At 38.0% G+C, this 25,389-nt stretch overlaps 1 protein-coding gene across 1 annotated transcript in view; it reads right to left on the minus strand.

Annotated features, from left to right (window-relative positions):
• Positions 1–4,524: 4,524 nt before the first annotated feature.
• FAM155A (family with sequence similarity 155 member A) overlaps positions 4,525–25,389 on the minus strand; it is a 400,443-nt gene continuing 379,578 nt past the window's right edge. The window contains exon 3 of the mRNA XM_029074031.2: positions 4,525–12,687. Within this exon, the coding sequence (XP_028929864.1) occupies positions 12,398–12,687 (290 nt within the window). The 3' untranslated portion in view covers positions 4,525–12,397. The remainder of the gene's footprint in view (positions 12,688–25,389) is intronic.

Consider the following 25,389-nt stretch of genomic DNA (forward strand, 5'->3'; position numbering starts at 1 on the left):
AAAGTACAATTTCATATTTTCAAGAAAAATGATGAAAACTACCCCTGTAAGATCTCTGAAGCCAGAGATCGTATATACTTAATTGAATTCTCCAAAGAGACTTTAAGAGACAAAGATTCTCCAAGAGACAGTATTCTGACCTTAAAGCACTCAATGAAGATATTCATGGAATTTTGTGCTCAACTTACACAAGAGGATGCCAGCAGGAAAAGAAATGCCCTTTGCTGAGAAGGGGAAGAGTAAGAGAGGAATCTTTTAGAAGCTAAACTGTAAAGAGAAAGGAAGTTGGGATTTCTACTTCATTTAAACTATACTGTTAGTGTTTAACTGCCTAGGGTACATGTATACAAACATATCTGGTAAAACAAACCACAGGGTTTTATGGGTTACACAAAGTTGCAGAACCCAGAATGTGAATGTGTCATCAGGAGGCCATTAAGTCAATCCATTGTACCACACTGCCTCTCTCGGGAGAAGGTTTGTGTTCATACAGGTGACAAGATAGATTATAGGGGTAGAAAATATATTTTTGCAATTCATAGTGAAGCTTCAGAACTTGGTGCTACTGCATATTGTTATTAAATAGAATATGCTCTCATCATACATTAAAACTTACTTTGACTACTTCAATTAAGATATTTTATGATACTCAGATAATTATATGCCTACGATGCTATTAGATTTCAGTTAATACATTTTACTTGAATGCAGAGATGCAATATTGCATGGAATGACTCATTGTGCTGCATAGGCATTTTAGCAGTCATTTTCTAGCATTTTGTAGTACGATAAGTTAAATAGACAAAAATTCATTATTAATGCCTGAATCCTTTATTAATAGTTTTAATCTGCAAGTGATTAATGGCCCCAAAATAGTGGTTGTTAAGTGCACTGGGAATATGATTTGATGGGTAAATGCTAAATATCACACTAGCCACCACAAATTAAAAATGGATTTATATTAACACAGTTCTTAAAACACTTACATGCACATTAAAACTCATCAATTCAGTCCTGTGGAACTATATCCATATTACTATAGAAGACCAAACTTTTGATCTTACAAGAAAGTTAAAAATTCTACCAAATATTATTCAAAGTCAAATTCATGTAAAACACTTGTAAATTCCTTAACCTTCTTCCCAAACCTATTTCCTATGTGTACGTATTCATAGGTAGCAGAGATGTTTGACTATGCAAATGATAATCCATTTGTTACTAATGTATTTTTTGTCCCCCATGTAGGGTAAGGTTCAGAATTCAATACGCAAATCATTTTTCTCCAGAAGACAAGATTCTTAATTTCTAATTCTATTTGAACAATATTATATTGGTTTTGTTTGGGACGCATGCTAAAAAGTGTTCTTGCCTTCATTTGCCTAGCAAAATTTACCCATTATAAAGAAAGTACCCTTCATTATCTACAAGAGCTTTGAAGATACCAACTAACTAGTTACTTCTCATTCCTTATCCTGAATGGTTTTCAGTGGAAAGAACTGACTTTTGAACAAATACATCAGGTGGTTATAATTCCAGATGAGAAGACAGAGTCCCAGTTCACTTCTGCAAAGGCAAATGCTTACATGGATTGGCTGGATGTGGAATGTCAGCTAGATTCTCTACCCTCAAAAGGTATATATGTAGCAACTTAGGTTGAAAGTAGTATTGGCAAATATTTTTCTTTAGAAATGCTATAATTCCCTTTTGAATACTCATCTTGAAAACTAGTAATATTTTTCAAAAAAATCAATTGTGAGCAAATATTGTTTGATGCACATATTTTAATTTAGCATGGAATCAAAAATTATTTGCTTAAGGGTCCTATGTGAAAGTGTTTGGTTTTTTTTTTTCCAAAAAATGAGGCCCATCATAAACTTGAGCCTTAGATTGCTCATTTTCTTAATATGTAATTCATCTGGGCCAGATTGCTTTGCAACTATTCTCTAGTTTAGGATATATTTTCCCTTCATATCTTTATAAACCTGATTTTCCAAGCCCTGTGTTCTGGAGAGAATTTTAAATATTGGGTAGTTGTATTCAAAACCAGTAATGTTCAAAATTCACTTCTCACAAAGAAAAACAATATAGACATCAATTCAAATCACCCCAACTATGCTCACTTAGTAATAAACACATTTGAAGACAACTGCATTTCTTTTCCAATCTCTAAGATTCCTCTTTCCCTTACAAGAGTGAAAAACCGAGTTTAGGGAGAATGGGACAAAGATACTCTTCTGGCAGATTCACTAGAATGGAGATCAGAACTTGAAACGTTTTGAGATATTTCTACCTGACTTTAGAATGAAGGGGAAAACTCTGAAATGGAACAAGAAGGTCTCTCCTCTGGGAAATTTTATGAAACTGGGAATTAAGTTCTGCACCCCCCAGGCATAGACATGCAAATTCAGCTCATTGTCAAGTCCCCCTCATAACAGGTTTTGCAGGCCAAACAATAGTTCCATTAAAGTATTTACCCTGGAGCTGAGGAGGCAGATGTGGTGAAACCACCCCAAAGTTATTAATGAATATGGATTCTCTTACCTGTCAGCATTATGAAGCCAGGCAAGCTGAGAGCAACCAATACCAGTCACATCTTTCCCTAGGTTGGGCTTTGTCATGAATCCATTCTGCTTCTGGGATGGGTGGAGGAGGAGGAGGTAGATAGCCACGCAGCCAACAACATGACTTTGGGAGGCCAAAATTTATCCACTCGCTTATTTGTGGGGTATCCTCTCCTTCACCGTTAATACCGGTCCAATCACAACCTTTTCTACAGAGACTATTCCCCAGAGATTTATACAGCTCCAGCATCCATTCCTGTTACTTACTTGGAGTAACTGAAGGGGAGGGGAATAAAGAAGAGGGAAGGTACAGCAGAGAACATGAGGAGAAATACCCCCACTTCCCTTCCAAGTACTTTTCCTAGATGATAAATCATAATGAAGGATACAAAAGAGAAATAACCTGAATGGAACCAAGAGATCAAAGTAGCAGTGATTACTAGGCCCCTCCTCACCTTCTCTTTGCACATCATTATCTGGTAGATGTTCTTCTAGACCTCAGAGACCAACAGGACAGAGTCTGGCCTGACAGGAGGGAAAAACCCAAGTTTTTCTGCTGATCTCGTAAACTTTAATTTTCTGCAGCTGGCAGTGCTTTGAAAAGCAAGTAAACTTACAACAGGTGTGAGTGGGATTATCCTAGCTGATCCAAAACAATCAACTGGGAGCCAGGTTATAGCCTCTCAAAAAAGAAAGTTGGAGTGTAAGGTCCCCTCTAAACTGTAAACTTGTGTCTACCAATCCTTTTCTATTATACTCCTCCAAGTGCTTAGTGCAATGCTCTGCATGCAGTAAGCACCTAATAAATGAGGTTGATTAACTGATTGAAGTTCTTTACTAGACCCCGGCAGCCAGAGGTAAAGGCTGTCCAGTAGGTGAAAAGCTGGTTAGATGATAATCAACTCCTGGGCTTGAGGTCATGAAAACACACCCTCCAAAATAACAAATAAGTAACAAGCAAATTTACCACTTGTAGCAAGTGGTGGTACAGTTGCTTCAGAATCATAGTATGTGCAACAGCTGTAGTGACTGGGATCAACAAGGGAGGGATGGGGCTTGGAGTTTCCCCATCTTCTCTTCCTATTTCTCCCTCTCAGCTCTGGGCTAAGCCACCTGATGCCAACACTACTTCGAAAACAGTGTTGAATTTATTGGGCCATTGGGCTCACAAGAAATTAAGATCAATTTTAGATAAGTGAATCGTTTGGGTTTTTTTGCTTTCCTTTCCTTAGAGACACTAGCCTCCATTTTACCTTCAGTTAACTCACTTATTTTGAATGCTGAACCTCAACAACCTTACCACTTTTCAACCAATCATATTTATTGAGCACGTACTGTGTGCAGAGCACTGTACTAAGTGCTTTGGAGAGTACAACACAACAATAGAGCAGACACATTATCTGCACTTTTCTGCCTGATTTTTGGTTAGCAAAATTAATACTTCCCACCTTACGTCACCATCCACCTTCCCATAATCCCTACTGTAAATTAGAAGTGTCAAGTAATACAGAATGATAGCTGTTGAGCTGGATTAAGAGTGTCTGGTTTTTACGGTCTCTTTTAATATCATCGTATCACATTTCTTAAGCATCACTGTTTCACTTTTTGCCTTTCTGTGGGTGGTGTTTTAATATGAGGAGAACAATTACATCATTTTTAAATTCAACAACTTTTAAATATTTTATAGGGGCCCATTCATTTATGTGGTGTTCAACCACTGAGATGATAGTAAGTTGCTGAATTTTTATGTTTGTGTGTGGTGAATGAAAAATAAAAATGAAGTAGAACCATAGTATTAAAAACACAATAATTCTACACAGTAACTGGATATGTATAAACATTTCTTTCATTCTAACAGCTCAGTTTTCAAAAATCAAATTTTAAAACTAAATTCCCCTGTGTTATAAGGGAGGTTTTTTTTTGAAAACACAAATCCCTAAGCCCAAAAAAGTCAGACTCACTGTTTGCATCTTCACATTTATTCTTCATAAAGCATTCTCTTAGAATTTTTTCACATTCTTCAACAGTTTCCCCTAAGTCATTTTGAAAACAAGATTTTTTTGTCATAATAAATTAGTTCATCAAAGTTCTGAGTAAAAAAATTAAAGAATAGTAATTGCTCAACTAAACTTGCTATAATAGTACAGTATTTAATATAACATTTCACATCTTTTTAAATATTATTTTCAGACAGGACCACTTAGCCCTCTTTTCAATGCTAAGAATCACTGGACATTCCACATAGTTAAAAACACTGACTTCTGTTTCAACCATTTCAAATGAAATCCAGCCCTGAATTCTGACAAAAAAGTAAAGAAAAAAAAACAGAGTAAACACAGCTAATTAAATCTGCTTTTGACAACATGAGTTTTTAGTTTCATACATCTTGGGAAAAACAGAAGAGTTGAATAATTTTAATTGTTAGCCTTTTAATTAACATAAACATGTAATTTGTAGCTGCATAGTGTCTTATAACTTTTGAAAGAACTCAAAAGCTATAAAAGGCAGCTTCTGAAAACCACATGAATTAAATATTAATACATAGCTATGGATAGGCGAAAATTGCAATCAAATCCAATTTTAGTCCACTGATATTAGTAGAAAAATTGATAATTTTGGGTTAAACTCTTCATCTTGTGTCGAGGATGCTGCTTACATTTTTGCATGTTCAAGCGCTGAACTAAGCTTGATAAATTTTTAGGAAAAATAAAATCATGAAATCAAAGCTCAATGCTTTGGCTCATCATGACTTGAATAGAGCTGCACCAAATTATTTGACACAACCACCTTAGATAAACTGGCTCTTTGAAAACTATGAACATATTTTGTTGTTTAGTGTCATTAATCAGTACGCATCACAATTTACCAATAAAATGTAGTTGAAAGATAAAGGGAATATCTATCTTTAAAAATGAATTTGCTGAATCGTGTCAAAGAAAGATCCCTGTTATAATAATAGGATTTCTGTTTAGAGGTTAAAGAAATTCTGAATTTGCTAAGTCTGCATGGGGCAAAGTTCACAGTTGAAAAAAATATTTAGTAGACTCTGTTTAATTAGTCATCTAATGAAGTGTGGATTTTCTGCTTCAAGTTTTTGCTGAAATCACAACACATGGTATACTCAGAACCATACAGCCTAGAATTCTGTCTGAGATAGTGGCCCTGGGATCCTTTTGAAGGAGACAAGTGATGGAGGATGGTTGTCTCTCTGAGTATCCAACCTCCTGGTTAGGGTCCCTCAGCCTCATTAGAGATCCTAGAGTCCCTCTTATAGCCCATTTTGGACATCTTGTCCTGGAATCCAACCAAACCCATCTTGTACCTGCTGGTATTTTTTTGCCTGGACAATTCCCCATGGCAACAAATTCAAAATGCTTATTTACTGGCTGTAAAGAAATGTTTCCTTTTCCCTGTTCTGAATCTACTACCCTCAAGATTCACTGAGTGCTTCCTTATTTAGTAGTTTGAGTTTTGGGAAAGAACAAATTTGTGTTTATCCTGTTCACATATTTCTTCATTGTCTTGTTTTCTTCATGTATATCCCCCATCTCCAAAATTATCTTGATCGTATCTTCTCCAGCTCTATTATGGTATTTCTGAATTACAGTGATCAGAATTAGAAAAAAAATTCAGATTCAGGGGTATCCAGACTTTATTACAGTAGTAGAATTAAGTGCTTTTATTTCATGATGATACAGCATGGGAAAGATTGAGAGATGTTAGTTTGTGGAAATGCATGCAAGTGTCTTTTTTTTCTGTAAGAATAAATCAATGGGCATGACTCCATATTGATCTGGTGGCTTGGCTCCTTGGCAGCTGCTTCCCAGAAATGTGGTACGTTGATCTGCATATTGGATCTTCATAGTATCAGAAAGAGTAGGGGTAAAACACTGTGGGAATGATGATACCTATCAGGCAGAAACATAATGTATGGATTCTGGAAGCTGCCTCTGAGGGATCCCTTGCTCCAAAATTGTTTCTTTTACCAACGTATAGCAGTCTGTGCTATCATCTTGTTTTTTAAAATTAGGCTTGTCCTGAGGGATTTGAGCCAAAGCATGGATTTTTCCCACCAACTTGATCTCAGGCAGATATACATTTTATATGGGAGAAATTGGTCATTGTTTCTGAGAAACTAAAAGAGAAAAGTCGGGTCAGAAAGATTTGGAGTGACTCTTAAATGTAATCTTTCTCTGAATGAATGCCCTCATGAAAGTATTCTCTGAAAGGTTATTTGCTGAATTAATTTTTCTCCTACATCTCTGGAATTTTTATCTTTAGCTTCATCCACTTTGTTTGTTAGTACCATATAGTTTACACTTAAAACCTGGGGAGATGGGTGTAAGGGCAGGTAGACAGACAGTCCTACACACTAAAGGAGGCATATTTAGCCTACAAATCAAATGCCTTTTAAACTTTATGCTGTTGGATTTGACTTCACTCCTTCAGAAACAAAATAGTGTAAGGATACCCTTTCACACCTTCTTTGAACATTTTTTCTTCCTTAAAATATCTGTAAAAAGCAGAGGACATGGGCATCAGAAAAAAATAATATATTCAAAGTTAGTGGAGGCAAGAGGGGAAGCAAGGAAAGAAAAAAACACTTTACAGCATTTAATCATTTCCATCTTTTGTATTTTTCATATCTTGACATTCATAATTCTTTTATTTTCATTCCTCCTACAGATTTACATCAAAGTTTAACTTTTTAATCTCAATTTGGAGACCAAAATTCAGGGGACTTTACCATAGCGTTCCAATCTTTCTCTCCCCACTCACTGCTTCCCGCCAGCCTCTTTGATCTAAGGTAGCTGTTAGCATATCTATGAAGCTAATAAAAACTGCAAAACAGCTGCCTTCTCTCTTGGGGGTGGGGCATTGATTGTAGCAGGGTCTGAAGTGAACATTCAGAAGTTAGCTACAACCTATATGCATGGGTGTTATCTCTTGCTTAAGGTTGGCTGAATCAAAATGAGTTAATCATCATCACTGTCAGCATCAATCGTATTTATCGAATGCCTACTGTGTGCAAAGCTCTGTACTACTGGTGTTCAAACGGTATATATTGAGAAATAATAGATTATTCAGAAGTTATTGTTTGAAACTCAGAGAACCCTTATAGCTCTGTTGAGTCCAAGGAAAATAGGATCATTTTGAATGTCTCTCCAACCAAATTTATCTTCTTAAGAGCCACTGGAATCACTGTTCCCACACTTAATTGTTATAAGCCACCTTATCCTGCTTTGACCGTCTCTCCAGGCCAGGTGCTGATGGAGGCCAGAGTCCTGCCTCAGTTAACCCAGGACCGTGGGTTCAGTGGGTCTCTCTTGTGCCTATGGGGCTGGGTAAGACTGGTGCCAAGTTGAACCAGTCAGGTTGGGTACTGGCAAGGCCTGACTCCCCACAGTCCCTCCCCATCTCTCAGGGTTTTTCCAGAGTTGCAGTGCGGTAGCCAGGATGTAACTGCCCATGTGCAGCAGTTCCACACCCTCTCAGCTACTCTCTGGGCTTTGGGGGCTTCAGTTTGGAGCAGCTTGGGGAGCCCTGCCTTCCACCAGTTAGGTCCATTCCCCAGCAGTAAATTGGAACTGCTTCAGCCCTCTGATTCCAGGGCTGCAGTGCGAGGTCCAGGGCTGGGCGAAGCTGCTTTCCTCAGCTTCCTGCCTAGTCAGAGTTCTGGATGGCGAAGCTTCTTGCCTTTTCAATGTGCATTTCCTTTTAGTAATAGAGAAATGTCAGTAAATCTGTCTCCACATCATAGCAGGTTTAATTTTCAAAATCGCATGCTGCTAAACAAGACAAACCAAACAGAACCATTCACAGTAATAGTAAGTGTAAGCTGTATGAACTAAAGCGTATCATTGTTCAAGGTTTACTTTAGTGGGTGATATATATACATATATTATATATCTATAGATCTATATAGAGCTATGTCATAGATATACATCTCTCACATTATATATACATATATGTATATATAATCAAAGACCTAAACGCAGCTATAGTGATAACCAGATGTGTCTTCCATTTCAGTGCACTGATGCAATGCTTATTTTAGCAAGAACATCGATAATATAGATAGCTAAGATACATGGAAAGAAAGTAAAAATTCCCCCTAGCCTCAGTTGAGGTTCTAATATTTTCCTGGTGTTAAGGACTGATGACATCCCAAATGTGAGCTGCCACATCATATATTTGATAACCCAATAATGAAGTATATGACACTTTCTATCAGTTTCTGGTAAAACCCAGTTTGGTGTGTGCAATTTGTTGGTTTTTTTTTCATTTTGTTTTGCTTTGCTTTTTTAGGAACCTGGTGACATTCGGTGTCCATTTTATTGACGGGATAGTATGTCTTTTCCTTTTCTGTAATGCTTGGAGGAAGGATGGGCTGGGGTTTCTGACTTGGCAAAAAAAATGTATATATGGTGTCTTTAATTAAAGAAAAAGTCGATGCGAGTAAGAAATAAACATATAGCTCCGATTATGTATTTCTGACATTTGGTTTCGCAGTATTAACATATTGCACAAATATTGGATTTTTCCCTATTGCAGAAAATAAGACGGTAGTTAACATGGGACAAGAGTATTCCATATGATTGCAAAACAAATATTGCTGTCTCCTATTTTTAAAATAAACTTGCTCACAGAAATCTTGGTTTTAATATTGTAGTTCTTTATCATGTCTGGAATTAGCATACAATTCAAGGAGAAATGGAGCAGGGTAGCAGTTACAGCAGGGGCAGGATATGAATTTATTCTGGCAAAAGTAATATGTGCATAACACCAAGCATGCTCAAGGTTGTGCCAGGAAAACTGTTACAAGTAAGAAGTGGGTGGAATGAAATTTGCATCATTCATGATTACATGTTGCTTAACTTCCTCAAGGAATCCCCTCTTCTTTGGATTCCCTAGCTGCCTCAAGAGGAGCTGCCTGCCACACCGTAGGGGGGAAACACCGGCATCCAATATCCCGGCCGTCATCATCCCAGGAATGTTGTCATTTACCGATAATGACATCATAGTGAAAGAAACCAACCCAGACACCAACAGAAAAAGACAGGATCTACAGACAAATTTCAATGAACGGTAATGAAGGGGTTCTTTGTTTTCCTCTTTGTGCATTCACCATCTAGATTTTGCAATTAAGACAGCGTGGTTTTTGTCATCTTTGAAGATCCTACTTTATACAGGCTGAACTCCTATGCATGTGCTGCTGCAGAAACTACTTGGTTTTTTTCCCCCAGATGTCATTCTTCCATATTTCAAAACCTATCACTGAGAGTAATCATCGGTGGGAGAATCACTGAAATCACGTGAAAAGTGCCTTAGGGAACAAATTTAAAAGAAAAAGGAGTAAAATAAGTAGTTTATAAATATCACTCTCCTTTTACCACTAGGTGAATCAGGAATCTGTGATTTGACATTTAACTCTTCTTGATATGCCAGGAACGGTGGAATGAAAAGGACTTGCTGCTAATCTGGTGAAGTGGTGACAGAAAAATGAGAGTAGTCTAGGTGACATGAACGAAAGAAGGGTCAAGAACAGTACGGAAATGGACTGTTGAATGGCCTTTGCACAGCAGAGGTAGATAAAGGTTATAACAAACTGTTTACTGACCATATACTTTGAGAGGTCAGTTGAACAAGAGCCCCTCTGGTAAGTGCTTTCTCAGTAGTGACTCGAGCTGTATCATATAGTACTGTTGCGCTGTCTGGTTATTGCTCCAGTACTTTCCAATAGATTTCCCACCCTCACTGGAATCTACATTCTACCACTAGTTAAGGCTTTTAAAATTTGTCATTTCTATAAATGTTACACAGTTGCAACAGTTCAATGCAGTTAATATATGTGTCTCCCCATCCCTCCCCCGACTCCCTGAAGAAAAAAGCACCATGTTTTTTGAATGAAAATAGAGCTTGTGTTTGAATGCATGGGAAAACAATTACGGAAACAAAACAAGAGCTGAAGAAGTGCATTTTTCGGTGCTTTTTGTATTTGCACAGTTCATTCTAGGATTCTCAGTCTCCGGAAAACACTATCAGAACAAGTAGTCTCATAAAATATTTGAGCTTTTTACATCTAAACAAGTCTAGCAGTTAACTTAAGCAATAGCTTTTTTAATCTTTGCAGGTTTGAACAGATTTGAGCAGAAAGCATATTTTAGTCAATCAAAATATTCATACTGTGCCTATGTTGCTGGGATTAAACTGTCACAACAAAAGTGATTACCAAAGGAGCATCTCATAGTTATAGAGTGGATAATTAAGCATTGTTTGTGAAGAGAACCTTTCCTATAGTTTTTCCTTCACCCCCCAGCTACACAGCAGACATTTCTGAAGTGCACTTCCCAAGTGTAGTTAGAGAATAGGAAGGAATGTAGTTTTTTTTTATTTTAAAAACAGCCCTTATTAATTCTTCCTTCCATTGATTCTACTGTAAACTCTAAAAAGCCTTTGTTTAAAAAAAAATTCTCATACATTTAGTGGGTGAAATGTTCCCACAGGAAAAAAAAAGCGGCGAAAAGGGCAACCAGTTACTGTTCTTTCCCTTGAGTTGTGATAGTCTGGTATGATGTCGCTGATTTTATTGCACACTAATTAAATGGTTAACTGTTTATAAAAACAGATTGTCCATCTCTGCTAACACATCACTCTCCACCCCTACTGACTGGAATAGCTTTATACAAGAAACAATGGATTCAAAATTTTACATATACTTGGTTCTGTAAGTGCCTGACTGTTTCTACTGAAGCTTTGCCAGAAAAGAAAAATCTCAATCTGTTGGCTCTATCTAATACATTACAGATATTTACTAGTTAAGTGACTGCGGCAGAACTGAAAACGTAATTCACAATGAATTCCAACCTTAAATCTCCACACCGAAGGCCTCGCAACTATTCACTTGGCTGAGCTAAACTGGTTTCACATACTATATCTGAAAAGGCTGCTCCTGTTCAACTGACCAGTGAGAAAGGACTGGACTTTTTTGAAAAGGGAACTGGAGCAACACAGTTTGTTATATGTTTGTGTGTGGGTGTGTATCTCACTTCTCACTGGTATACACACACACACACACACATATGAGTATATATAATTTTTTTCTTTTTAAAATAACAATTGGTCTATCATCCAATTTCACCTTATACAGAGAATACTGGCTAATTCAGCTTCAAGGAATCTCCCATCATTCCCCTTTGGGTTTTCTCAGTCAGCTAGTTTGTGCAACAGTGCAGAGGCACACTGGAATAGTGTGTGTCCATTCATTGTGATTACACAGACAGAAGCAAGCGTATGTTGTCCGCTTAAGGGAGTAAGGAGGAAAGACAAGGGAGAGGGAAGGAGCAGGGACAGGATTGGTTTACATGGGTAAAAGGTACAGTTAGGGTTTTTATTTTATTTTTTTCAGCTATGCCATGGAGTCATAGCATGGAGTCTAATAGAAACCGACAGGACAGAAGACAGGACTATCAGATGAACACACACAATGACTAGAAATATCTAGACAGTGAAAAGACTTTTAGCTTTGAGAAACCATCCCAAGAAATTAAATCCTGTATTAACAAGTGCAAAAACCAAATGAAAAAAAACTCCAAACATTAAAACACAGTGTATAAAATGGTGTGAGAAATTTAAGTCACCATACAGCATTTTAGTCAATAAAAAGCTGTGTTTGTGTCCTTGTTGTATGGATAGTGGCCCATCATTTCAATTTCACCCTAGATTTCTTGCGAGAAGTGATTCGAGGGTAAAAGGACCCAGTTTCTGTTTCACTGACTTCAGTAACTTGATTCATGTGGGCCTGAGTGTCTATCATATGATGTGAGTCCTTTTGCTTATTCTTCATTGGTTGTGTTATCCTCCAAAGTTGTTATGCCTCCAAAGTCCAGTCCCGTCGAATTCTGTGTTGCTGACACTGTAAGTACTGTATGTAAGAGAATTAATACAAGAACGCACAGTTTGAGTCTGCTGTTGCACAGTCTTGATGCTGATGAAACTGTGAGCGATGTCCTGTGACACGAGTCACTTGTTTTTATAGTCCCTTTGGATTGGTAATCTGGTAATAGTTCCCATCTGACATCACAGCATTCTGGTTCTGCATTGACTGGATAGTTTTCGTAGAGCCCTGCAGGATAAATTAAACACAGAATGAATCATAAGCAAAGACTCACTGGCAGGTAGGCATGGCAGACCTCAGATTTTCATGCCTCAAGCTTATAACAGATAGGAAACTGACCATGAGATCCTTTCAAGCTCGTTTTCAGAATCATTAGGCCTAGACAAGATCCATAGGGTGGTCAAAGATAGAGAACACTCACTGGTTATACATAATCTGAAGCAGTAAACACAAATGCAAATTATTACTAGATCAGTTTGAATGTACCCCAACATTTTGGTTAACCTGTTCCTATCATTCATTTCTGTCTTAGTGGTCATGATGAAATGTCATGTTCCAGTCTAAAGCAGCTTGGCCTAGTGGAAAGAGCACAGGCCTGTGAGTCAGAGGACCTGGGTTCTAATCCTGGATCTGCCACTTACCTGCTGTTCAAATGGGTAGGTCACTGAACTTCTCTGTGCATCGATCAGTTCCCTCAACTGCCAAATGGGAATTAATACCTGCTCTCCCTCCTATTTGGATTGTGAGTCCCATGTGGGACCCAATTATTTTGTATATACCCCAAGTGCTTAGTATAGTACATGTGGTATAGTATGGTGTATGTACTAAGCAAATTAAGCTATGAGCGACTCAGATATAAATCATTCTTTTAGAAATTCACACTTTGTCAATTTCAGGAGTTGCTGAAAACAGCTACTGAAATATTTGTTTCATTTGCAATAATGTCTCTGCATTCCTCCACACGAGATACCAGATCTAATTTCTAGCAACTAGAGGATATGTGGCAAAAACTTTCCAACTCTCTGAATTTAGAACCCGCTGTACCCCAAGAGATAGTGAAAGAATATCAACTCAGCAATGTGTATTACTCATTCAGCATTGATACCTGCATTTGGCCAAAGCAATTTCAATGCTGACTTGGAAGATTTCTTCTTAAACTTTTCATATAGTTTAAGAATTTTGTTCTGAATTCTCTTCAGACACCTCAAGAGGACTAAAATGGCTTTCCACTTAGGATGTTGAGCTTTGTGAATTGGGGAAAATGGGATAGGAAAGAAGGGTCACTTATATTTACAGCCAACCTCAGGTAGATTTCTCAAGGTCAGGCACATTTGAATAGGAAAAATATGAAAGGGAACACATACAATGTGTGAAATTAGTTTGATTCTCAGGGTACTTTAATAATAAATATACTATTTTGCTTTAGTGGGAAATGGTAGGCCCTGTAAGCGGTATTTGATCCAACTGGGAAAAAAAAGAACCACCCGCAACTACAGTGCAAATAGAAGTAGCAGTCATAGAATATATTTGTGATCATTCAGTGTAGCACCATGGGTCATACTCAAATGGTGGAGAAGAACATAAAAATATTTATTAACTAGAGTGGCCAAAATAAATGAATACCTGGCTGGAGGTGTGATATGGACCTAGGTAGGGGGAAATGAATGGGGGCTAGCCTGTTAAAGGAGGTGGGAGATTAGGAGGGCTTTAAATGTGGGGAGGGCTATGGTCTTGTCTGATGCTGGGGAGAACAAATTCTAAGTCAGGAACAATGTGAGCAAAGAGTGGAAATAGGAGAGCCAAGAGGGCGATACAGATAGAAAATTGGTTTGGGAGAAATGAACACAGAAGATGATAACTTTTTCTGCAAAGACAATATAACAAAAACTAACAAATCCAAACCACAGATCCCATCATTGGGCAGGGATTGTCTCTATCTTTTGCCGAATTGTACATTCCAAGCGCTTAGTACAGTGCTCAGCACATAGTAAGCGCTCAATAAATACTATTGAATGAATAATAACATCAGGACAAATCAAGGCCAAAAACATGGTAAACAACAGCATTGTTTAAATGTCTTCTGTAGGTAGGCCACTGTATTAGGCACTGGGAACCTATGACAGAGATAAAAGACAGTTTGGGTTCTTGAAGATAATAGTATACTCACAGTAGGCTTAAAGCTGGACAATAATCCTATTTGGAATGTAAAATATAGACCTAGTCAAAATACTAGGAAGCACACAGGAGATTACCATTATGCAAAGTGACGGTAATCCAACCTATTCCCTATACAAAATACAGAAGTATGAATTGGACATTTGAAACAACATGATACTGAGCAGAGAATTTCCTTAACAAACATTACGGTAACTGAAATTGACTAGCATTTTACTAGAAGGGCAGGGATTGCCTGCAGCCATTTGAGAATACAGTCTAAACAGAAACTTTAAACCACAGACCTAAACTCCACATAACATTTTATTTTTACCCTGAAAGGTTATATGTGTTTGTTTTTAGATTACAAAAGATACATTGTAAAAAGAAATCCACCTATCAGAAAATCTTAATTGATTTTTCTACTCAAGAATCCCCTAACTGGACCGTAAGTGAATTCCTAGCAAACATTAGTAGCTTTTAAAAAAAGAATATTGAGAAAGCTTTTTTAATTTGTATCCTTTTTCTTGGAAAATTATCACCATTTGCTTACGTATTTGAGAAAATATAGTGAATGGCAGGCTGATAAAAAATAATTTGGAAATGAAGATATGATATTAAAGGAAATAGAAGCAATACATCCTGAAAGTGAAAATCTATACCAAGAGGTGAGACTTTCTGGTATGTAAACAACTCAGAAAGCTCAAGAAGAGAAAGGATGGTTGAGAAATATAGTTGTGTGGAAACAATAACCAAAACCTTAGAAATCTGAGCAAAGGAAAATGATGGAAAAGACCTAGATGAAATGGAAAAGATGTCAACAGAAACATTTTGACTATCTCTGGATCCTACGCCTGGGGTCATTCAGAGATATCCCAAAAGGATCCTAGTTATCATTTTTGTATGGATGTGGGACTTTGAAGACACTGCACCTTTTCAAGATTGAAAGGTTTCTTACCACAGTCAGAAAACTGACAAAATCTCATTTTACAGAGGCAAAGAAGAGATTTATTAGGATAAAGAAAAGCCTAAATAAGAATTTTGATGGTGACATTTCTTTTAGAATTAGCAGTAAATTTAAAATTATGCAAAACTACAGGTTCTTATCCTACCAACAAAATGATTAATTCTGACCCGACTCTGGTGGTATAGTAAATTAATGGATAAATAGATGATAGGTAGATCCCAGGTCCATTTTCAAAGATGACTCCATTAATGGTGAAAAATATCAAGAATTGTGCCAAGAAATGGGATGGATACAAGACAATCCCAACAGACACATCTCCTGTCTCACACAGTGTAAGAGGTTGGGTCTAGTAGTGGTTTATCCCTGTTTACAGATGAGTTAATGGAAGCACAAAGAAGGTAAGTGACACACCAAAGATCACTCAGTAAAACAGTGGCAAAGCTGAAATCAAAATCCAGTCCACCTGATTCCCCATGTTTTTTCCCCCTAGGCCATACTGTTGACAATTACACAGTTTCAAAAGTTGATCATTCATTCCCTGCTTTTGGTTTCAGTGATGTAAATCGGAGATGATTCTTCGAGATAGCACTTATAACACTTATTATGTTTGAGGCACTGTGCTAAGCAATGCGATAGGTTCAAGAAAATCAGATTGGGATCGATCACAGTCCCTGTAACACATGGGTTTTATAATTTAAGATGGAGGGGATGGATGGAGGTTCAACTCCAATTTGTAGATAAGGACTCTGAAGCACAGAGAAATTAAGTAACTTGGCTACAATCACAAAGCAAGCAAGAGGTTATGTTTTGGTTTGGGTTTGAAACACCTTGGACATGAGCTTCACAATCCTGTGAAATTGTGAAGAAATCAGTATTTTAGAAGACCCACTCCCCTAAACAGTGTTTTTGGGGTAAATGACCAGTGAGATCCAAAGTTGTGCTTCCCTTTCCTGATTCACCACTTCTTCCTATTCCCCCTGCTTTGCCCCCTCCAATTTCTTTCCTTTCTAAGGTTACCTATTTCAGGGAGCCATTTATAGCCCTCATATGCTGGTATAAAATTCCTTTTGGTTGTCAATCTACCCTTCTCCTTGACTTACAGTTTAAATTGTGACCTCTCTCCGAGGGACCAAGGCCTATATAGTTCCTACCAGTTTGTTCTTTCACAAACTGTGCTCTGCCCATAATAAGTGCTCAAAAATACCATTGATTAATTAATTAATTGATTATTCAAGCTGCCCTATGCAGCATGGTTTAAGGATGTCACAGTAAATTTGGAACTTGGTTTCAGAATACAATTCAATTGGTCAGGTAATTAGGCTAAGCATAGCATTGAAAATGTCTGATTCACTCATTTAGCAACTATTTTGTAAGGCAGAAAGATATGGAGGTGAGCATGAATGAATTTCCATTGATTGACACAGTCTGATGAAAGCCAAAGTTATACGCCAGCCTGCACCTGTCAAACCACACAGTCAGGATTCTTCAGTGACAATACAGAACTGAAAACCATCACTTAATCCTGCCACCTAAGCAACATACTGCACAGAAATGCAAGATAGACACTGATTGAAATCAGACTAAGGAGGCTACTATGTTCTTTGAGAGACTAACAGAATGAAGTGCCAGTTTGCCATCCACACAAAGACCATACTGAAGCTCCACAGCATTTATGGAATGCCTACTGTATATAGGCACATGGGAATATTCAATTCAGTAAAAGACATGGCCCATTCCTTGAGGAGCTTACACTCTAATGAGTAGGACAGGCAGTCACAACTGTCAAAAATGCAGAAATACATATACAAATGATAAAAACAAAAGTTAGCAATTAAGCAAACAAACAAATAAATAGCTAGCATATATACAGCAGAGTTTAAAGGATAGAGTATGGGTTGGGAGTCAGAAGGACCCAGATTCTAATCCCAGCTCTGCCATTTGTCTGCTGTGTGATCTGAGGCGAATCACTTTACTTCTCTGCACTTCAGTTAGCTCAACTGTAAAATGGAGATTAAGTCTGTGAGCCCCATGTGGAACAGGCACTGTGTCCAACCTGATTAGACTGTATCTACCCCAGCACTTAGAACAGTGCTTGACACATAGTAAGTACTTAACAAATACCCACCATCATCATTGTCATCATCATCATCTTATTATATGTGAGTGCTGAGAAAGCTGATAGGATGATATGCTTTGGATAATGAGGTAACCCCCATTAAGCTAATGAACTAATTAGTCTACCAGGGCTTCTTAGAGTTGGATTTTAGGAGGATTGTGAAGGTGGGGAGGCTGTTACACGTCTTTGAGAGAGGAAGCATTTCCATAAATGGGGAAATACAGGTTAGAAATGGGAGAGATTCCTGTGAAGTACAATTAGGTTAGCTTGGAAGGAGCAAATAGCATATAGCGGAAGAGCAAAGTAGGTGGGTAGGAATGAGACAGTTGGGGAAGAACCTTAAAATCTATGTTAAAGGTAAAGTTTAAGTCGAAAGTTAACATCAAATCAATCAATCAATTAACAAGTCAGTGCAGAGCACTGACAGAATTAGCAGTCACTGTTTCCTGCCTATAATGAGTTTACTGTCTAGAGAATGCCAGAATAGGATCACAAACAGTGATATTTACTGAGCATTTGTTGTGTGCAGAGAACTTTACTAAGTTCTTGGGAAAATAAAATACAATAGAGTAAGCAAATACTACCCCTGCTTACAGTCTAAGAGAGGAATCATTTTCAGTTCACCAACATCAAAACACACATAGTAAGTACTCAGTAAATATGATTGCATGAATGAATGATGCTTGTTTCGCGACACATCCAACTATGTAGGGTGTATAACGAGAATAGCTGGAAACTACATTGCTAAATAATGGGTCTACTGTGGATAAAATGGGTGTAATTTTAAACAGGATTCTCTGAAGAATCATTAAAAAATACAATAAAGGAAAGCACCAAACTATGTGGCATACCTTTAGATATCTGGGTATGAAGAGAAGCAGGCCAGCCTCGCAAAAATAAATGACTGTCTTAGGGCAGAAGCCTCAAATAGGAATAATGCCAGTAGGTAGAAACAGAGAGAGCATCAGGAACTGTCCCCATTTTAGAGAGGAGGAAGTTGAGATTTTATGGAAATGACTTACCCAAGGTCACACAACAGACAAATGGGAGATATAGGACTAGAATTTTGGTGTTCCAATACTCAGTCCCATACCCTTCCAACTAGGCCAAGTGAATTCCCAGAAAAGTGTCAAAATCCAATTACCAGATCTATTTTACATACAGTCATTCATGCCAGATATCGGCTTCAGAGTGTGTGATTATGATACAATATAGTCGAAGGAAAGGAGAATATAGTGCTGCAATTTGGTCATGAAATGGCTAAAATGTAATTCAGCAAGTTCTATATAGGCATTCCTTCCAGCAGAATTTCTCAAGTTCTGGGGTCAGAAACACTGCATCATTTCACTGGCATAGAATAGGGAACTAATTACAAGTACTTAAAGTTCACCACTGCCATTTGTTTGCTAGAAGCAAATTAGTTCCCGTTAAAATACAGATGGATGATTCAGTGTTTATATTACCAAAACACAATGCGGGAGTATTTTAAAGAGCTCTAAAATTAATATCCGTAGGCAATAATCCCAAACCGTTCTTTCAAACACCTTATTTACCATCGAAACAGTGGTTGCAGTGCTTTTGTTTACTGGAAATTTTTCAAGAACTCGACTATAGCATTGTAGCAAGCATGGTCAAATGCCGTTATAAATAAAAGCTCTTCACAAACAAAATATATGTTAAAAAAAAACTATAAATAATTTTAGGTGATAAAGTCAAATTTATTAAGAAGGTATTGGCTTTGTGGAAAGAGCATTCATTAATTCAGTCGTATTTAGTGAGCGCTTACTGTGTGCAGAGCACTGTACTAAGCACCTGGAAAGTACAATTTGGCAACAGATAGAGATAGTCCCTACCCAGCCACAGGATCACAGTCTAGAAGGGGAGACAGACAACAAAACAAGTAGACAGGCATCACTATCATCAAAATAAATAGAATCATAGATAAATACACATCATTAATAAAATAAATAGAACAATAGATATGTACAAATATATACAAGTGCTGTGGGGAGGGGAAAGGGGTAGAGCAGAGGGAGGGAGTAGGGGCAATGATGGAGAGCAGAGGTAAGCAAAGGGGTAGAGCAGAGGGAAAGGGAGGGCTCAGTCTGAGAAGGCCTACTGGAGGAGGTGAGCTCTCAGTAGGGCTTTGAAGAAGGGAAGAGAGTTAATTTGGCACATGTTAGAAGGGAGGGCATTCCAGGTCAGAGGTAGGATGTGGGTCAGGGTCGATGGGACAGGTGGGGATGAGGCACAGTGAGGAGGTTAGCAGCAGAGGAACGGAATGTGTGGGCTGGGCTGTAGGAGAAGAGAAGGGAGGTGAGGTAGGGGGAGGTAAGGTGATGGAGAGCATAAGTAGGGAAGTCAGGAGACTGAATGGGTTCTAATCCCACTTCTGCCAAAGCCAGTGATCTGCTGTGTAAATCCGGGCAAGTCAAATAATTTCGCCTAACTACTTAGTGCCTTGGTTCTCTTTCTTCTACAGTGGGGGTTATACTTTAGTACAGGAATTGTCTTTGATCCAATTGTCCTCTATCTATCCTAGTGTTTAGGCCATCGTAAACTCTAAAATTGATTCCATAATTATGATTGGATTACAGACTGGACCTGGCCCATTTTCAAATAATCTGAGAGAGTATGGGCTTGGTAGGTTCAGGGCAATAATAATAGTAATAATAATGGTATTTGTTAAGCGCTTACTATGGGCCAAGCACTGTTCTAAGTGTTGGGGTATTCATTGAATCACATTTACTGAGTGCTTACTGTGTGCAGAACACTGTAGTAAGAGCTTGGATAGAGATAGAGATAATCCCTCCCCAGCAATGGGTAGATACAAGGTAATCAGGTTGTCCTAAATGGGGCTCACCATCTTAATCCCCATTTTACAGATGAGGTAACTGAGGCACAGAGAAGTTAAGTGACTTGCCCAAAGTCACACAGCTGACAAGTGGCGGAGGCGGAATTAGAACCCATGACCTCTACTCTGTAGCTCGTACTGTTTCCACTATGCCACACCTGGCTCTGCCACTTGCCTGATTTGTGACCTCAGGTAAATAACTAAACTTTGGGCCTCAGTTTTCTCATCTGTGTAATGGGGATTAAATAACTGTTTTCATGTCTCAAAAAAAAAATCCTTGTCTTTCTCAGAAACTCCCCCCCCCCCCCCCCCACATACACACATTTTCCCATCAAGAAGAGACTGTCTACCGACTCTATTATATTGTTCTTTCCCTTGCAGTTAGAAGCAGTGCTCTTCACAGAGTAACTGCTCAATAAATACCATTAATTGTACAGTGCTTAAGTATTTAGTACAGCACTTTGCACACAGTAAATGCTCAATAAATATAATCGAATGAATGAATGAATGATTGGTTGATTAATTGATTAGTAGGAAATAGGTCTTTTGCTTCTGTTGTACTTTCTAAAACCCTTAGCACAACCTTTATAGTCAATAGGGCCTCAGATAATTCCATTACTACTTGAAAAGAAGGGGTTTGGAGGAAAGGACCCTGGGATCCTGAGGGAAGTCTGAGAGAAGCAGTCGTGGCCTAATGAGAAAGCACTGGCCTGGGACTCAGAAGGACCTGAGTTCTAATCTCTGCTTTACCAGTGGCTTGCTGTTAGTCATTAAGCAAATCACTTTCCTCCTCTGTGCCTCAGTTTCCTCAACTGTAAAATGGACATTAAATACCTGTTTCCCTCCTACTTAGACTGTGAACCCCATATGGGAAAGGGAAAGTGTCCAACCTAATTTATTTGTACCTATCTCAGCGCTTAGAACCGTATTTCACACATAGGAAGTGCTTAACAAATACCATAAAAAAAATTCCTTCACACTTTCAGAGTACAAGTCCATTGGCATAGAATTGATGGTAGGGTGAGTCATCTTTCTCTTCCCTCCCTACTGCCCAGAATCACCATGTGGTACTTTGAAATTTCTCTCAGGAGAGTCTGATGGTTGTATTCTATGTATCTCAAGCTACTTCTGCCTGCTATGGTCAATGTTGTCCATTCTCCATGAACTTGAAATTTGGGAGCCAGGTATTGACAGTAGTACACACATAGACGAGACTACGGTGGAGCAAAAATGTTTTGTGAGATGCTTTATAGCATCGAAGAAGGAAAGGACTAACAGCACTTATTAGAGTTTGGTGTCAAATCAGCCCAAAGTAAGATTAGCACCCCAGGTCCTGTGGTAGTTAAATGCAGAGCATTTTGCTGGATAGTAGGAAGCTCCTAAGCCAGTTTTCCAAATTCTGAAAAACCAGAAAGTAAGGATAGATAGGGATCCTATGTAAATTTTAACACAGTGGGTGCTTAATAAACACTATTACTATGCAAAACCTACAACTTTTGTTTTTATTAGGAACTCCACTTGTGTTACATTTCCATTTATTGTTTGGATTTCATATTTGTGAGCTTCTCGACAGAGTCGCTTACAACTGTCAGTGGAAAATAGTGACACTGTTCATCGTTCATTTCTCTGATGACCTGTGTATCACCCACAGGTTTTTTCCATTTAGTAATGCCTGGTAACTGTACCTCTGCAAGGGAAATACCCTGAAAACAGGAAATTATGTAAATAGGTCTGTGCTGCAGGAGTTCAAACTAAGAGCTATAATTGAAGAGACACTCAGTCTTGTGAATGCTTTGATCTATTGCAATGTATTTATAGCACCAACTATATTTCCTGCTTTCTTTGTTATTGAGAAATCCAAAGTTCCTGTGCAATCAAGGAATATATGTATGTGCATATATGTATGTTTGTAGATATACACACCCCTACATATGTACATATATATGTGTTCATATATACATACATATAGTCCTCATAAGCAGTAGTCATTTCAAAAATATCCGAATACTCAGAACACAGAATGAAATGAAAAAGTTAATGTTTTTAATTTTAACTCATAGGGAAGGTAATTTGCAGCAGTCATACATAACTTTTTTGTGTATTAATAACTGAAACAAAGCTTGAAATCATTTGCATTTTGTTTTAACTAGAACCAAGAAACAGTGAGCTTTATTATTGTTCTGTCTAAGGTAGTGAAGAAGAGGATTCATTTGGGGAAAAGACTTAGCATACTGTGGAATTAATCTTCCCCTCAAAGGGCCAGGAGAGAAGCAAAACAGGCAGCCACTAACTGAACAGCCTTGGGCAGGAGCTTGTGAATCTACATCTTGGTACCTTCCCCAACTGCGTACTATTTATTGCATCTCTCCCTCAGTTCCCCCACACAACCAAAACAGGAGGGAGAGTAAACTAGCAGCCGACATGACCATTCCTGCTTCTGCATCCCCCTCTACATCTCCTTCCACATCTGCATTTTCCATCTCCTGTAAGTGGACACTCATGACAGGCAGTGGAAAAATCAGAGGACTGGAAGGGCAGCCTTGGGCAAGTCCTTCCTTTAAATTCTCCATGCCTCAGCGTCTTCATCTAAAAAATGGGGGTTTGATATCTGTTCTTCCTACCCCTTAGACTGTGACCCCTAGGTGAGAAAGGAACTATGTCCGAAGAGATTGTATCACATATACTCTAGAACATAAAACAGTGTTTGGCACATAGTAGACTCTTGAAAATAAATTCTATTATCGTTATCGTTAATGTTATTGTTATCATTATGATGATTACTACTACTGCTTCTACCTGGTCCTTAAAGCAAACTATATCCCAAATGTTGCTTACAAAAATGAATTTATGAATGTTGACATGGTAGTTTAAAGTTATTCAAGGATAGAATTGTAGAATTACAGGTAAATTTAGTTTTGATATTCACTGGATGCATTTCAGATTTCTTAGCTTCTTTGGAATGATTCATTTTTTAAAATAACAAAGCAGATACTTTCAATACTTTATTTACCTACCACCCCGTCTACAGATTTGTTTTAATCTTGAACATTCAATCTGGAGTGTCTTTACATTAAGAAAGTAATAATGATCAAAAATGAACCAGCAATCTACTGAATACCTGGCCTACAAGAACTCTCTCCACTTTGTATTTAACTTAAACTTTTTAGAAAACATGAATAATATCATTGACGTGCAAACCTCATTGTCATACTACTGGTAAATTGGGCCCAGAAGATTGAATTGAATCTTTGCTTTGCTTCTGTGGCCTCCAAAAACATGGGAGATAATGTTAAAATATCAAAATAATCCATTTGAGTGAATGGCTTATTCATTGCATTCTTCTGAGGCTAGCAATGTTCTAGGTATTTGGGCCTAAGATGAAAGAAGACATATATAAGTTAAGAATTTCTAGACTAACTTCTATAAAAAATAACATCCATTTATTTGATTGGATTTAGTACATACTGAAGTTCAGACAAGAAGTTTGATTTCTTGATCCTACCCAGATGCTTTTCTAAGGCACCATCAGTAGTATAGAATTACAGTTCTGCTAGACTACATTCTTAGGATTAATCAAATTTTAAAAATAATTATCTACTAGTCCTGAGAGTCTGTGAATATAGGTACTGGAACTATGAGGTAGGTGTCATAGGCAACAGAGGAATTGTGATACCTGGATGGTTGGCCAGTTTTCATAATGGAGGAAAATGTAATAGATAACATCAATCAATCAATCAATCCATCAGTGGTATTCACTGAGCACTGCAGAACACTCTTTTAATTGCTTGGTAGAGTACAATACGACAAAATTAGCAAATACGTTCTCTGCTTATAATGAACTAAGTAGGTGTAGAATAAAATGATAATAAATGCTCAATTATTTGTAAAATATTCAAAATCTTATGGGAAGTTCCAGCTCTATAATGCTTTTGTCTTTTCCCTTTAAGTCTTTTTGATAAGATTTGAATAGCCTGATTAGGTGTCATTTGCTGATGCTGATTTAAAATTGTAGGGGCTAAAGCTGCAGGTGTCAAAATGTGAATCTTCACTTTCCTACATATTTGTGGCATCAGGGGAAGAAACTCCACTCAATCTCAAGTGCAGTAAGAAGCACAAACATTTTTAATCTAATTTTGTCATTTGGGAAGATGTCACACCAGGACTGTATATTCCTTAGTGACAGAACCTTGAGCCATCAGAAGACAGTGTGCCCCTAAGCCTGGGGTTACACATGTCACATCTGGATTCAGGATCACCAGAAGAAACCAGGTCTCAGCAGCCAGGAATCTCTCTACAATCAGATTTACTTGGGTCCTGGCTCTGAAGGGTGAACTGAATCCTGAATTTTTCAGCTAGAGAGGAGAAGGACAGAGGAGGAAAGCCTGGGGATTCACACCCTATGCGCACTAGTGAATTTCCATGGCACTGTTCTCCCTCCTCTGAAGAAAGACAGTAGGGCTCAATAGGCTTTTACTAATGAAGACATAAGGAACCACGTACATTCACTTTAACTCCACCAACTCCCTTCTTGACCCACTACAGTCAGGTTTTTCCCTTTTTCTTCCACCAAACCCTCCTTTCCAAAATCACCAAAGACCTCCTCAGAGTTCAGCTCAAAGCTTGAAAGGTGGTATATATTAATGAATTAATCAGTCAGTGGTATTTATTTGAAAAGTTACTGTGTATGAGCATTGCACTAAGCGTTCAGGAGAATACTGTGCAATAGGGAAGGTAGACACAATCCCTGCCTACAAGAAGCTTACAAACTAGAAGGGGAGACAGAACATTAAAATAAATTATAGATCAGTATGTACATAAGGGCTGGGGACCAGGGTGTGC

This window comes from Ornithorhynchus anatinus, chromosome 10, assembly GCF_004115215.2.
Source record: "Ornithorhynchus anatinus isolate Pmale09 chromosome 10, mOrnAna1.pri.v4, whole genome shotgun sequence".
Classification (NCBI taxonomy): Eukaryota; Metazoa; Chordata; class Mammalia; order Monotremata; family Ornithorhynchidae; genus Ornithorhynchus; species Ornithorhynchus anatinus.